The sequence below is a fragment of the Lycorma delicatula genome, chromosome 11, assembly GCF_047948215.1.
Source record: "Lycorma delicatula isolate Av1 chromosome 11, ASM4794821v1, whole genome shotgun sequence".
Classification (NCBI taxonomy): Eukaryota; Metazoa; Arthropoda; class Insecta; order Hemiptera; family Fulgoridae; genus Lycorma; species Lycorma delicatula.
The window spans coordinates 81,379,618-81,396,339 of record NC_134465.1 but is presented as its reverse complement, the minus strand read 5'-3'; the positions used below and the strand labels follow the sequence as shown (position 1 = coordinate 81,396,339).

At 30.2% G+C, this 16,722-nt stretch overlaps 2 protein-coding genes across 6 annotated transcripts in view; one reads left to right on the top strand and one right to left on the bottom strand.

Moving 5' to 3' along the window:
- Positions 1 to 13,525, bottom strand: part of LOC142332565 (uncharacterized) — a 30,425-nt gene extending 16,900 nt beyond the window's left edge. The window contains exons 1-3 of one of the 5 annotated variants that reach the window (XM_075379049.1): positions 13,113 to 13,521; positions 8,551 to 8,672; positions 5,922 to 6,125 (exon numbers count right to left, since the gene is read on the bottom strand). In XM_075379049.1, coding sequence (XP_075235164.1) covers positions 5,922 to 6,005 — 84 coding nt within the window. In that variant the 5' untranslated portion in view covers positions 6,006 to 6,125; positions 8,551 to 8,672; positions 13,113 to 13,521. Of the gene's footprint in view, positions 1 to 5,921; positions 6,126 to 7,142; positions 7,472 to 8,550; positions 8,673 to 13,112 lie in introns of those variants that run through there. The other 4 variants (XM_075379046.1, XM_075379047.1, XM_075379045.1 and 1 more) reach the window with 4 other exon arrangements.
- Positions 13,526 to 14,487: 962 nt separating this feature from the next.
- On the top strand, positions 14,488 to 16,365 carry LOC142331980 (protein FAM200B-like). Its single transcript, XM_075378030.1, has 2 exons — positions 14,488 to 15,241; positions 15,941 to 16,365. The coding sequence occupies exons 1-2, from the start codon at positions 14,488 to 14,490 to the stop codon at positions 16,363 to 16,365; spliced, it is 1,179 nt and encodes a 392-aa protein (XP_075234145.1).
- Positions 16,366 to 16,722: the final 357 nt, after the last annotated feature.

Sequence of the window (16,722 nt, the reverse complement as noted above, 5' to 3'; positions counted from 1 at the left end):
CCAAACAAAACACATTTTGCCAAGTCTCAAACAAGACTGAATGACTTTCTAAGATTGAAGGAACTGAATATCTGTTCGGCTCAGCTTTTCCAATTAACATGCAGATCAAGTGTCGAACTGATAATATCAAGCCGACAGATGGTCTCCATGTGCATTAAGTCGTGCCTAGCGCATTCATATGTCACATCCAATAATCCACATTTCGGAAGCATACCAGATTCCACCAGGCTGAATTTCTGACATCTACCCCAAAAAGCACCATGCCCTGTAAGAAATCGCATCACATACTTGTTCAGGTTTACCCAAGAGGCATCCACCAAATCAACAACATTAGGGAAAATATCATGCGTATAACGCCCACACACTCTCTCATCACATCTGACCTACCACAGGGCGGCACCATCCTGTTCTATCTTCTTTATTTTCTCCAAAGTCAATTCACCTGACTTCTTAGCAGAATAATGCTGTTGCTTCTCAAATGCAATCAAATCTATCGGTTTCACGCCTGTGAAATTATACGGTAACCATCCATTACCGTTAGCAATATAAGGCATTGAGCTTGTAACAAAATATTCCAATAGCATTTTAATTTTAGCCTATCTGCCCAAGCAGGTGCCACATATTGCATAATTGTCTTGCAGATGCCCTTGTACAAGATACTCAGTCTTAAAATTAAGACCCCAATCAGGATTGACCACACGTCGAATTTCGAAGAAGACATTGCAGGTCATCCCTGCAACGTATTGAAGGTACTTCTTAAAATGCAATTTCTCATAAGAAACACCCCGAGGTACTTTTGAAACTGAACGTATTTAATATGTTGGCCTGACATCGATACATGGACTCGCCGACTCACAGTCAAACGGCCTTTTAGGAGCGTCATCATGGTCTTCTCTGGACTAAATGTCATCTTATATTGATGGCCCCATAGCTTGAGTATCCTGCATGCTTGACTGGCTTGGAATTCAACCTCTCTCCATGAACCTCCTTCGACCAGCAGGAACCCATTGTCAGCATAAGCCACGATGTGACACGTGCTGGGGGTAACCTCACCCGCAGAAGTGAATCAAACTCCATCAACCCAATAAAGGACCCAACACACTGCCCAGCAGACAATCCTTGGACAGTGACTACCCAACTTTATGGCTGCCCTCACGAAGTAGCACATCCCAATGACTGAAGTAACTTTGCATAACCTGCAATTCTCTTACAGTACAATCTCTCTTCTGTAATTAGTATATAGCAGAAGGCTATCACAGGTTATTAAATGCCCCAGAAACGTCCAGGAAAATTCCTATGACATATTCCCCCCAACTGGAAGATACCACACTCATCACATGAAGTATGATATCCTCAGTACCCTTTCAGGGACCAAACCTATACTGATTATCCATTATTAAACCATCAATAAACGTCAACCTCTCATTTATACGAAGGTGCAGAACCTTTTCAAAGACCTTACCAATAACCAGCAGTAATGTCAAGGGTCTGCATAACGAACTAACAGCAGGATCCTTTTGCCACCTTTAAACAATAATTTCATAATCCCCTTCTTCCAATGCAGCGGGAAGTATCCTCCAAACAAGAATTTATTAATAACCCGTGTGATACTTCTCACACTTAACTCTACTGAATGAACAAGGAGCTCCGCCATTATCGCATCAAGGCCAAGAGCTTTACCTCTATCTAGACTACAGATAGCTTCAAATACCTTGGCCTCAGTAATCTCCAAGGGGAATGCACCCTCACAAAACTGAGCAACATCATGCCTCATTTGCTGATAGTATGTGGTCTCACCTATTACAGTATCATCATCAGGCAGTAAATTATCAAATAGTCTGTGCAAAATTTCAGACTGTCTGAAATTACACCGAGCCGGGTTGAGAGAGCGGACAGAAGAACATCCTTTTGTCGTTTGTGTTCCAAGACCATATACACAACTCCCCAGAGATCCTTATTCTCCTGTTCGTGCACAAAGGATCACCAGAAATCCCTCTTTGCTCTCTGAACTTAGTGGAAATATTGAAATCTGCAATGATATTCAGAATTTTTCCATCACCCACAGTTTTTTTGTTATTTTAATTTTTTTAAATATTTTAAAATGTTTTTTCGTCCATTTGTCCATTGTTAAGTATAAGCTCCTAGAGCATTGTAAATAAGATGGAACCAAATGAACTAACTCAAAGAGTAGTGTTACTACTGTTGTGCAGTTTCAGATGTATAGACATGTACAAATATGATCTAGTGTAGCACACATTCATCAGAACGATGCCAGTTGTGAGATAGTAGTGAACCAGTAAACACGCCATTGTCAGTGCTTTGTGTGTCTGAATTATTGTGTTTTACATATTTACAACTTTATTTCTTTTAATTAGTCATTAGTTACAAAATGCCTAGTTTGTTTAAATCATCCTAACAATTTTTGTTATGTATGTGGAGAAGTGACACTCAGTCCCAAAGGTTAAACCTTATTACTCCATTAGTAAAAAAGTGTTATGAACTTTATTTTGAGTGTAAAGTCGAATACCAAACAAGGGCCTGGCTCCACGTATGTTGTTTATGCTGTTCTAGACTTCTCACTGAATGAAAAAATGGCACATGCCAATTGCTATCCCTTTGATTTGGAGGTAACCCAAAGATAACTCTTCTGTCTATTATTTCTGCTTAACAAACATTAAAGGGATTACGTCAAAATAATTTTTTAAATGCTCATTTTTGTTTCAGTTCAAGAAGCTCAGAATTCTTCTTTCTAGTCTTCTGCCCAAATAATTTTCATTAAAACCTGAATTGTAAATTATTTTTTATTCATTTCTTATATTTAGTATCTTCATGTATTTACCTTAACTTCATTTCATGGGTTTATACTTTAAATAATTAATATGGAATCTATGACTTCTATTTTTTTGTCTTACGATTAATTACGGATTCTGGTGATTCTGCCCTAATCAAGGTTTTACGCTTTACCTTGATTAATTGGGTCTAATGCTGGGGCAGTGTTTTTTATCAGCAGAGTACTTATCTACTCATTCCTAATGTAACCTATATAATCTATTATTATGTACCGATCAGAATAAGAGTTTTATTTTTTTATTTGATGATTTATGTTTAATATTGATATAATCTCATATCTATGTTTACAATTTCAGCAAAGGTTAAATATCTTATCATATATAACACTGTAACAATAATATTATTCTTATCAAATTTAGTGCTGTTTATAGCTACAGCAATAGAACTTTATGTACATATAAAATAACTAAACGTGTATTAAAACCGGAAACTGATGAATGCGCAAGAAATTACAATAAAACTGAGAAAGAAAGGTATGTAAATTTGATTGGCTTAATTTTAAGAAAGTGTGACTTTATAATAAAAAAATAATAATCAGAATGGTTTAAAAGCTGCTAAAGATGTTTGTATACAGATATACAAGAGATGGAGCAAGAGTGGTAATGTTTTGTTGGTAGAGATTGTGAAGAATAGATCAATGAATCTATGATAGCTACATCTGAATAAATTTGTATTATACATAAAAATAAAAATGTATTTTTCTGATAAAATTACATAAATTAAAATTAACAAGTTTTTAAATATTTTTTCTTGTGTTGTTATGAAAGTAATAGAAATGTGTTGTTCTTCTGTATAATAGAAATTCTATGAATGTATCTGTAATAGTCTCGTAACTTTCTCTACTCTACATGATTAGTTTCTTTACTGTACGTGATACAAGAGTAGATTTTGGTTGAAAATTTTTTTTTGTGAAAAGTTGGTGTGTTTTACATTATAATCTTACACACATCTAATTGTATAGTTATACTTTTAATTTAAATATTTTGTTTTAACTTAATACAGAATTAAATTTGAAATATATTCAATACAAAGAACTTCAGTCAAATTGTACTGGAAGACAAATAATTTTTGATAAACATTTGTTCTGCAGAAATTCATTTTTTATATCTATATATCAGAGTTTGTTAAACTTTTTTATAAGTGGAACCCTTTTTAATGCCCACCTTTTTTGTGGAACCCCTGGTTTGCTTCAATAGTACGGTTTTAATGCAATTTTTTATCAATGGATTATTTGTAACAATGAGAAAATTATTTTGAACAATACTTATTTGCTTCAAATAATAATTTTAACATTAATCCAAAAATTCTTAAAATATCTTAAAACTAGTTATTTAAACAGAATTTGAATTTTAATGAAATGAGTGGTACTGCATTTTATTATCACAGATATACTTAATATTAGGTTTTATAAATGAAAGTTCAATTCTCATGTCAGGTTTGGCATTCATTCTGTGACGATATTTATTTTTTGTCGACACGTAAGCTGAGAACCTTGTTTTGCACACATATGCAATTGTAAATGGTAAAAGTGGCAACATGCCTTTTTTGACAAATGAGGTGATACATCTTTGAGTATCAACTGCACCAGAATTCCATTAATATCATTAATTAAAATTTTTCTTGCAACATTGAATCAGAGGTCATTTCAATAAAAGTTTTGTATTCTTCTGCTAACATAGTTGTTGAAGGTTTTGCATTGACAATAAACCACAATGAATTTTGATATTTAACCTGTTGTTCATTTGAAAAATACTTATTTAAGGCATCACTCAAACCTTTCAGGTTCTGAATAATTTCTTCAATATATGTTTTTTCTATTTGAACACCTTCTTCTGAAAAACGTTTTATTGTTGGGAAGCAATAAAAATCATTGGAGCTCACACAAATTGTCCAAAATTCAATATTTTTTTTAAAAGAAAGAATCTTTTCGTGGGTAGTAAATTCATTTAGTTGTTTTCCCGAAGGATTAAATTAAGTTCATCAATTTTTGTAAAAATATCGCTTAAATAGGCAATTTTAAACAGCCTATTTCTATCAAATAATTGATTTTTCTATTCAAAATTGTGGTCTAAAAAAAGGCAAGCACTTTTAGCTCAAAAATACGGGTTAGTATCTTTCCTCGAGATAACCATCGAATTTTAGTATGTAAAAGAAGAGATGAATGTACACTTCCCTATCCTCACATAGTATTTTGAATAAACAATTATTTAGTAGCCAAGATTTTATGAAATTAATCATTTTGACCTCATCAAAAGCAATTCTATAACTGGGAGACAATTTTTTTACAACTGCGCTCTTTTGCAACAAGTGTGGAATATTTTTACAATATGGATCATGCAGTGGCTACTAGAACAGTTGTGGCGATATTTTTAATAAGCTGTACAGCCCCATTAATGATGCCACTCATGGCCTTTTACTCCATAGGTACAGATATCAAATACAGTTGTCCCATGGTATTTGCTCAAGAAAAGAATTTGAGGAGATCATATATTTTCACTCCGTAGTATATATGGTAGAAATTTACAGAACAGAAGATCCCCCAATAATGCATTTTTGTGCTCATATCTAACGATTACAATTAAAACTGCGAGTCCAGCTATGTCGGTAGATTCATCCATTTGTAATGAAAATTTGCATGATTTCAGATGAAAAGTAAGTTCATTCTTTAAAATGGCCGCTAAATCTCTGATGCGCTGACCTACTGTCATTCAAGATTGGGATCTTAGCAATTTCTTTTGTTGATTTATCATCTGACATAAATTTTACTATCTCCATAGTAGAAGGCTTAATAAGATTTTCCGCAATTGAGAAAGCTTCACCGCGTTGAGCTATCTGATAGCTGACTAAGAAGCCTCAGTTGCTTTCTCATTTACCATTTTCGTAATTTGAGTCATAAAACTTTTTAATTTTAAGAGTTCTTCACTTTTTTGAATAAAGAATTCAACATCTTTTTCTTTTAATTTGCTATTAACAGATTTCAAATGCCGACGCATTTTAGCTGGAGCTATTTGGGAGAACTTGCTGCATATAACACACTGAGGATTGCCATGAATCCTAAAGACATAACTTACATCATACTTCCTGAGCTTTTTAGTAACTGCTCTGGATTGATTGCTTGTAGAAGCAATAACTGGCGTAACTTCTTTTGAGGTCATTTTATTTATAGCACTCTCGTTATAATCAACATTATCTTTAGCAAAAGACTTAGTTGTTGAGCCCGAAGTAGAAGAGTCAAGTTCTACAGTAAAACGCTTGAGAGTGACCTCCTTTCCATCCTGTAACAAAATTTTGAAAATGATTTTAAAGCAAAAAATTGTGTGGCAGCTACCTTTTAAAACAGAATAAAGTTTATATGGTTACTAACATTGATAATATGATTAACAGCGGAATATAAAACACAAACACATTATTAATACAATTTATGGGTTTTAAAACTTCAAAGACAAAATCAATAAAGTTTATCAATAAGTAAACATTTAAAATAAAAAAATATGACACACATCGACAAGTGACTATTCCATTTATTTTGTTATAAATGCAATTGAATTTGACTGGACTTATGACAGATGGCATTAATTAAATTCTTAATTATCTTGGATGAAAACTATTTATTGACAGAAAATGAAATCATTTCATCATCTTTAGCTCTGTTACACTAACTATACTTTATCAATGAAAACATTATCTGAACTCCATTGTTGGCAATAGTGTTTTCATTTTGAGGTTGTGTCAAATGCAAAGACGATATTGTGATTGTTTATGCAGTGCTTATGGTTTTATTCATTTATTTTCACAACCATGCTAATGATCGCATATTAAAATCACAGATGGGTAAGTTAATGTATACATACTTGCGTGAACACATTAATATATTTATGGATACACCTATGGATTTTAAAAGATTACTGTGTAAATTACCATATTTAAATAATGTCCACAATAATGCAGGCAACCATGCACACCTAAACGCCTGATGTGAAGACAGGATTTTGGCGTGATGTTACACAAAAAATCGTACTACATAAACTAGTGGAAGCGATGGTTATTTGGGATTCTATTTTTTAATTTCAGGGGGGGTTAATTTTTATAGTTTTGTTTTGAATGTTAAGAAAAAACCAAGTAAGTTTCACGGGACCCCAGGGTTGCGTGGAACACAGTTTAAGAAACACTGATCTATATAATTCTAGGGAGATCCCCTACACAGAGAGAATTAAAACAAACTAAATTTATTTAATACTAATTTCAACTTGTCATGTTGATATCATAAACACTTAAAACGACTTATTTCTCACCTTCAATACTTCTCTAAACAGAAACAGACTGACTTCAAATCAGCATGCTGGCTATAAGAAAACAAAACCACTCTCAATATAACAAAAAGGAAAAATTACATTTTGATGAAAATAATGTTGAGAAACAATAAATACAAACTGCTACCAAGCATAAGCTGGCTCTTTGAGATCCTGATAAGATAGTAAACTTTGTTTTTCTCATCTTCCATCCAAGGTTATAATTTTCATTATCAATTCTGCAAATGAATTTCTCATCCTACTAGGTTTTTTACTTTCAGGATAACAGGATTTGATGATTAGTCAGTGCATCATTGTTGTGTGTAGAAGGTAGTTTTTGTGAAATCTGGGATGAAATACAATAAATAGGTGTAAATATAATATGTATATAAATACATTCTTGCAGAAAATATATGAAACTATTAAAAAAATTTGATAAAGGTAAACAATGAATTATGAAAATATGTTTTCATATCTGTCAGTATTATTATAAAGGAAAATTGACTAACAAACAGAAGTTGATAATTAATTTAATAATAATTTATCTAAAATAATAATTTACATCAGTTTCAGTTTGAAGATACAAATTAAAACTATCAATTTTAACAGTTTTATTGTTTTTAATTTTCTGATTACAGAAAAACATGCGTACTGTACTTGAAAATTATGGTATCTTATTGATTGTGCTATGGTTAGAAAAAAAGAAAACTTTATTATATAAATAAAATTTACATGGAATTTATCTACATTATTAATGCACATAAATCATTAATTTAAAGTATACTAAAATGTTTCATATTAGCTGTGCATAATAAAGGCAAATTTTGAAAACTCTTGCTTACCATGGTTGGATAAAGAATGTTCATTTTTATCTGTTGTATTGAATCAGTTCTCCCAGTTTAGATATATAATTCTGAAATTCTCATTGCTTTTTAATTAGCTCAAATTTATTTTTATATTTATATTTTTATAAAAAGGTACATATGCTTTCTATCATACAGAACGATCAACTCAACACGGCCATCATTGGGGTTACATTTTTTATGAGAAACTTTAAAAGGGGAATCTACCCCAGATTTTTCCTTAAATTAAAAATACAGTATTATTATTTTTTAAATTAATTTCCAATATGGCTGCCAATCTCATTTTATCAATTTTACCCCATATTTTTATTCTACGTCTGCCTAGAAAATATTACTTCAAGACATTTTAATTCTTGGATATTTTCTCTGAACACAGCTGTTATGGGGCAATGGGCTGACAATTGTAAAATTAAATATGGCAGCCATCTACCTATATTATTTTAATTGAAAACCTAATGCATTGGTACCTGGTTGTTAAACATTATTCTCAAAGTTCATAAATTAAGTAAAGTTGAAAATAAAGTAAAGTAAGATTAAAAGAATTTTACCTTGAACCAGTGTCATTTTAGTTTTATCTATTATGAAGGAAGAATTACAACAGAATTGCAGTGTCAGTTATAACAAATTTTCAAAATTGCCACCATTAGTAAAAATGCAGGCAGTTCCCCTCCTGAAAACATCGTTATCAGCTTTAGAAAATGTGTTGTAATAAATATAGTAAAAAATTTTGACCACCTTAGCTGTTATTTCTTCCACTGAAGTATACAGAGATGTGTACAATTGGTCTTTCACATATCCTCAGAGAATGTAATCTAATGAAAAAAGGTCTGGACTTCTCACTGGCCAAGCAATTATTTTGGAAATAAACTTTTAAAACCTCTTTAACCTCACCGTAGTTGTGTGCTGGAGCTCAGTCTTGTTGGAAATACATTTGCATTCAACAATCTGAAGACAAGTCATTAATAGGTGGCAGTAGAAAGTTTTCCAACAATTGACGCTCGAGAGCGTAGAAAACCAAAGCCAAAATTTGATTATTGATAACGGCGCACTAGCAGTTTATGGAAAATCTCACTTTATTGTGTCCTTCTGTGACAATCAATGCATTTTCTTTTGACATATAATGATGTACAATACTTTATACCAATAAAGTATTTATTAATTTCTTGACAATTCAAACAACCATTGAATAAGGGCAACACTAACCATCAGTGATTGTACTGTTAAATTCGAGAAATCTTTCAACAGTGCAAAAAACATCTGATAATTATTTACCATTAAAATTGCATTTATTAGTTTATTATTGTCAGCCCATAGCTCTGTAACGGCTGCATTTAGAGAAAAATACCAAAGAATAAAAATGTTTTAAAATAATATTTCCATCCAAAAATGCAATAAAAACATGGGGTTTACATTAGAAATAATATGGTTTACCACCATACTGGAAAAAGGACAATGATTTCAAAAATGGTAATATTGTATTTTTAATGAAGGGAAAAATCTGGGGAAGTTTCTCATTTAAAGTTTCTCATAAAACTTACAGTTTCTGAGATCCCTACTTTGGCCATCTTGAGTTGATCACTCTGTGTAACAACTATACAGAGATAAAGCAATGTATATAATATTTTTTTTATAAAGGATGGAGGTATATTAACCTTTTGCTTTATATGAGCTGTCCCAGTCTTCTGATGCTGTAAATCACCTGAGTACAAGAAGCACCAGTCCTTCTAATGAAAAAAATCAAAGAATCATTCGTATAACTAAATATCACCTGCATTTCAGTGGTTTGGGATACTGATAGCAAACAGCATATTCCATTCAACGAAACATTGGGAAATCACTTCATCCTTTAGTTTCTCAAGTTAGTTTGATTTGGATTTTAGATTCCTAAGAATAATTAACTATTACATATTTTATGATACTTAAATTACTCATAAATGTAACTGTTTATACACATTTATTGATGATTAATAAATAAGTAAATAATTATCTGTTTCAGGTTCAATTTATATTTAAAGCTGCTGTTGGTTATGGGTATACCTTGGGCATCACAACCATTAAAATTAATTTTACCCAGCTTAGATCTGCTATGGCAAGCCATATTTTTCTTTAATTTACTCCAAGGTGTACTGATATTTATTATATTTATATGTAAAAAACGAATACTTCATGCTATCAATACTAAGCTATGGCCATCAAAAATTATCTTTACATATAATGAAAGCTCTTCAAAAAACAGTAAAACCAACAAAACATCAAGTTCAGGAGTCATGCAAAGTCAATATGCAAATAAAACTGATGAAAAAGAACAAAATTATGAAATGATTGAATTAAATATTAAACTGAAGAGTAAATGACATAAACCACAACAGTTTAATGCAGATTATATCTAAAATGACATAAGGTATAATAGGTATACCTTATTAACATAAGGTATATGAGATAAGGATAATTACAATGTATCAAAGACTGTAAAAATATATATATTTTAAATAGAATTTCAAATTATTAAATAAAAATTTGTGAATTTAAATTTATCTATCTTTTTCTCTCAAAAACCTTTTCAGCTAATTATTATCAGTTCTTTTGCCAGAAGATAGCATTGTTGCAAACAGCAGCAATCTTAGAAGATTAGAAAAATGTAATAAAAAAATACATTGTACTCATACAAAATATATATATTGTACTGTACAAAATACATTGTAAGTTGTTTGTTCAACATATTACTTCTGTTAAATATTGTACAGTTGTCAATTTCAAATAACATATTTATAGTAGATTAGATACCTCTATTTTTTATTTCTTATTATTTATAAGAGCATCACTCTAATAAAGATTATTTATTTCCGAAATATTTTTTTTTCTTGTGGGTTTTGAGTATCGACTTTAGTCATTAGTCCTTTTCACAAACAAAAAAAAATTAAAAACTTACAACTCTGATATTAAGAACTATCAACTATTAAAATATTCTTTATACTAAAATAGAAGATCTATCATAATTTTTATTAGCATATTTTAAAAAATCTTTGTAATCATTAGATAAAGATTCCTCAACTTTAACAGTATAATGAAAAAATAAATTTTATGACTAAGTATTATATATGTTTTCTTACATAATTGTTAATAATAAGGTAGATCTATATTGTTTTTGTAGTTATGGAAGTTTTTCTTATTAATATTTGTGATAATTCTCACTAGAGAACTGCTTCAAAAATTACATTTTTTATAAGTATTTTTGGTGCATGACTATCAACAATATTATTATTATGTAGTTGCAATTCCTAACCAAAAATTTCTATATCTGTGATTAATATCAAGTCCCAGTCAGGCATTGCATTTTTCATCTGCTACCAAATTCAATTTCTATGTTTCATGCGCAAACTTCAATATTATGTGGAAATATAAAAACTAAATATTATTTACAATCAAATTCTCATTTAGTAAATGTTGAATGTTACAAAATTAATATTTTTATATCTGGTAAGAATTAATGAGGTATAAATTAAAATTCAAAATCTTAGGTAACATTATCTCTATGGTAAACGATATTTATCATGATAAAAAATTTCACCATAACCAATATTAACACTAATGTCAGTGAGATTAGAAAAAACAAACTCATGAGAATTACCACGAGAGTTTTAACAAATTATTTGATTTAAAAAATTACAATTTGTAGAAAAATCTGTAAGGCGAGTAGAAACATATTTTGATAATATTTAGCAAAACCTGGCATTTAAAGTCACCTAATAATAATTTAACAGTGGCTGTCCTATATGTGTATGCTAAGCGAATTACAGATACAATTTATTTTTATTTTATAAATTATACAAAAAATCATAAACATCTTTACTTTGTTGCATTCATTTTTTTACTTTTAATTACAGCAAGTAGATATACTACACCTGGAAGAGGTACACCTTATACACTTGTGTTTAAGTAAATAAACCCGTTAGTGAGACGATAGACACAGAACAATGTAGATAATAACAAGAACACTTGTAACACTAACAATTAATAAAAGAGTAAAGAACTGAAGTAAAATAATAATGATAGCATCGGTGATAATAATTGCAATCTGTCATCCAGTACTCCCCAGTCTAGAACATAGAAGTATTTCAACCTTAATTATCCTCGCCGTTGGTATTTAATGTTGTACTATTTCTCAAACACACGTATTCGTGAATCTCATCGTCCTGCACCATGCCGCTTCTGAAATTGTAACAGTTACCTTGTTTTGGAAGCTTTGTATGAAATTGTTACTTTTGTTGTTGTTCCCACATAATATAGATCAGTTCAAAGGGAAACTTTGTATATCAAAATTTTATTAGACGATGTTAGGGTAAATTTCTCCTCATTAGCCGATTCTATATTTCTTGTTGAGTTGTTTTCTTTTCTCCTTCACATGATATTTCCAGGTCAAACACCAATCTAGGTGTAATCCATGATACCGTACTCGCTCTGATTGTGTGCTCAAATCACCATCCAGATTCGCACTAGGACAGTCACCTCTTCTGAGTGTGATGTGCTTTGATTTATTCTGATTAACTTTCTTTTATTAATTAACATCTGTTTAGTCATGCACAGATCTAATGTTGATTGCAAACCCTCGAGACTAGTCCAAGGTCTTCATCAACGGCAAGGATAGCTGTGTCATCGGTGAATGAGGCAACAAGCAATTTTCCAGAATTGGAAGGTCTGCAGTGAATATTGAATACAACACAGGACCCACTACTGAGCCTGAACACCCAACCTGATGTAGGAGAATCTTCATAACTTATCAGAATATCTGATCTGTGAGAAATATCTCAAGATAATTTTGTAAGACAAGGTAGATTGAGGAAATTTTAATTTTAATCTATAGAGAGAGCAGGCAACCAGACCTTGTCAAAAGTCTGTTGGATATTTAAGAGGCCACTGAGCAGAATTTTCTTTCTTCTAGGTATTTCTTCATAGACTGACTTCATATTTATGTATATATATATATATATATATATATATATATATATATATATATATATATATATATATATATATATATACACACACAGTAATAAAATTAACAAGAGGCAAATCCTGTTTGTTACAATATTCAATAATAATAAATACTTACATGACCCGTATAAAATTCCATCCATTCTTCTACCTTCACAGCGTTTAAATCATTTATTTTAACTTCATTGATTTTTATTTTAAGATTAATCTGCAGTGAAACTTCATCATTTACTGAGATCTCAGAGAATAAAAATTTAGGGGTAAGTATACCACCATTAAAATTATTTGTGGTAAAACTACTAACATATACAGTTTCATCTTAAGTTGTTCAAATACGGCATTTTCAACCTCAGTAATTTTCATCTTCACTATTACTTATAATATTTTTATGTCTTACTTTACGTCTTTAAGGAATACTTTCCTTTTTGGAATACTTTATGACTTTTATGTTTTATCACTATTCGACTAAAACCTTATTTTAAATAATAATTTAATTTGTTTTAAACTCAATATACGCACTGAATTCACAAAAAAAAATCAATCTAACATAAACTTTCTTAACTACATGTGAGGTTATAACAGCTGTATTCACAAAGTAGCCAGTTGGAAACTGATTCTATTTTTAAAAAAATTGTAATTTTTAAGAGGTAAAATCAGATATTAATTAATAGATAATATACTAAAAATGTATTTTTAGCCTATAATAATTTGTCTGAGCAATAAATAATTTTCAACCTCTATGGCAGTGATTCTCAACCCCTGTGCCGCGGCACTTTTGTGTGCCGCCAAATTTTGTAAATATATAATAATGATAATATTAAAAAATTATTTAAAAAAAATAAAAATATATTTAACATGAATATATATTTAAATCCACAAAAAAAAATTATTTTATTATTTACTTTGCAAGGCGTTTTTTCTTAGTGCTGAATTGTGATGAAGTGGCATGCATAGCAATAGGAATTGTCTTCAGTTGGCGCACGCTTGTCATTTCTGCGTATAAACGTGTTGTTTTTAGTGATAGTTGGAATTTACAAGGTGTTGCATAGTAGTTACTGCACCTTTTATTTCGTTAAAATTAGCAAACGTTATTATTCAGTTTATTATTAATTAATTTGCATATAATTTCAAATTATAAATTTGTAAACTTATTAACTTTGCAGTACACATATCCATTGATTTACGTTTCCTTTTTGTTTACTGTGACTGAATACGTTCTCTGTGTACACATCTCTCAAAAAATCCCAAGCTTATGTGCTGAATTGCTGCACGCATACAGTGTCCGCATTTATTCACATAAAATTTAATTTTTATTTATGGAAAATTGTATTTGAGTGAAAGTTATACAATTTCAGAAAGGTTAAATTTTCCATATTCATAAATTACAAGTTATTGAATAATTTTAATAATTATAAATTCAAATGTTATATTTGAACCATTTTTTTTTAATTTTTCGACAATATTTTTTTTTATTTTTTCAGACCCTTCTAAAAATGGACAAATGGATAAAAAGAAAAAAGTGTAATGATGAAAATAGAGATAATGATGACGTTCACGACCAAGTTAATGAACCAACCCCTGAAACAAGTAAATATACACCTTTCTCAAAAAAGTACGTTGTCCCTCGGAAATATAATGATGATTTTTTTCAATTTGGATTTACCTCGTCAATGGAAAATGACATAGTTGTTCCCGAGTGTGTAATATGTGGTTTTAAATTATCAAACAGTGCTATGGTTCCTAGCAAACTTCAACGTCACTTGGTGACTAACCATCCTTCGCTTTCAACAAAAGAGAAAAGCTACTTTGAAAGTTATTTATCATCAAAACTTAAGCAAGGAAAAAATTTTAAAAAACAATTATGTGTGTCTGAAAAGGCTCAAGTCGCTTCTTATGAAATCGCTGAATTGATTGCAGTAAAATTAAAGCCTCATAATTTGGCAGAAGAAATTATATTACCTGTGTGTCGTAAAATTGTTAAAACAATGATTGGTGGATCTGCTGATATTGAAATTTCCAAAATACCCCTTTCAAATGATACAATACATCGCAGGATAAAAGACTTGTCTGAAAATATTGAGCAGAATACTGCAAAAACTCTTGCAAATTCGAATTTTGCTATACAAATAGATGAAACAACCGATATTACAGGAAATTCTCAATTAATTGCATTTGTTAGGTTTATTCATGAAAATGATATTATTAATCAATTTTTATGTTGTCGAGAGTTATCTGATTTTACAACTGGTAAACATATTTTTAATGTAATCAATTCATATTTAGAAGAAATTAAAGTTTCTTGGAAGACATGTATTGGAATTTGCATAGATGGTGCTCCAGCTATGACTGGACATATAAAAGGATTTGTTGCACATGTTAAAGAATTAAATGAAAATATATTAGTTACCCATTGTTTTTTGCATCGAGAAGCACTTGTAACAAAATTTTTGCCATCAGATTTAAAAATAGTTCTGGAACAATGTGTAAAAATGGTTAATTATATCAAATCTAGACCATTAAAAAGTAGATTATTTAAAGAATTATGCCAAGCAATGGAAGCCAAGTACGAATCTTTATTACTCCATACAGAAGTAAGATGGTTGTCCAGAGGAAAAGTTTTATCTCGTGTTCTGAAATTAAAAGATGAAATGAAAATTTTTTTTGAACAAAATAAAAATCATGAATTTGTAAAACTGTTGGAAGATAAAATATGGTGCACTAAACTGGCTTACTTATCAGACATTTTTGTTATTTTTAACAACATCAATTCAAGTATGCAAGGGCCTAATGAAAATATCTTAAACTCAACCGATAAGCTGGTGGGACTCAAAAAACAAATAACTTTATGGAAAAATAAAGCTCAAGAAGGCAATTTAGAAAAGTTTGAGTCAGTCCCTAAAGACAGTTATAAAACAATTAAAGTAATTTTTCTTGATCATTTGACAGCGTTAGAGGAGAGAATTGTTCATTATTTCCCAAAATTAGATATTAAGAAATTTGATTGGGTTCGTAATCCATTTCTCATTACAGACATTTCTGTATTTGACTTAACTTTGAATGAAGAGGAAGAACTTATTTTGCTTTCCAGTAATCGAGATTTAATTTTAAAACATTCAGAAGAATCAATTAATTCATTTTGGATTAACATCAGATGCGAGTATCCAATCATAGCCAAAAAAGCTTTATACATTTTATTACAATTTTCCACATCTTATTTGTGTGAATTCAGATTTTCAGCATTAGCCAACATTAAAACTAAAAAAAGATCAAGATTGTTAAATGTAGAAGACGATATGAGAGTAGCATTGTCATTTTTACGACCAAATATAAATGAAATTATCAAAAAACATCAAGCTCAAATTTCGCATTAAAAATATTTTAATTATTAGCTTTTAATTTAATCACGCAATAAAGTTTAGTTATTTTGTAGTATGTATTGGTTAAATTTGCATATTTAACAATTTGTCATAAACTATATTTATTCAGTGTGTTGTAATAAGACAATAGTTTTTATTTTTTTCTTTATGTGCCGCCAAATTTCGAAATCGTTTAAAATGTGCCGCAGCAGAAAAAAGGTTGAGAACCACTGCTCTATGGCATTATGAACTGCAACAGTTCATAACCCAAACCCAATATAGTACTTTTTTTAAGTACTATTAAAAAATTTAAAAATTACTTCACATATTCTAAATTAATAAAAAACTGAATTGAAAATTTCATTATCAGAA

What these genes read in the sequence shown, in the direction of transcription:
- LOC142331980 (XM_075378030.1), top strand. Translation starts at nt 14,488, where the DNA reads ATGGACAAATGGATAAAAAGAAAAAAGTGTAATGATGAAAATAGAGAT. An exon ending in GTTATCTGATTTTACAACTG is followed by an intron (nt 15,242 to 15,940) that starts GTAAACATATTT and finishes ATCATTTGACAG; the next exon opens with CGTTAGAGGAGAGAATTGTT.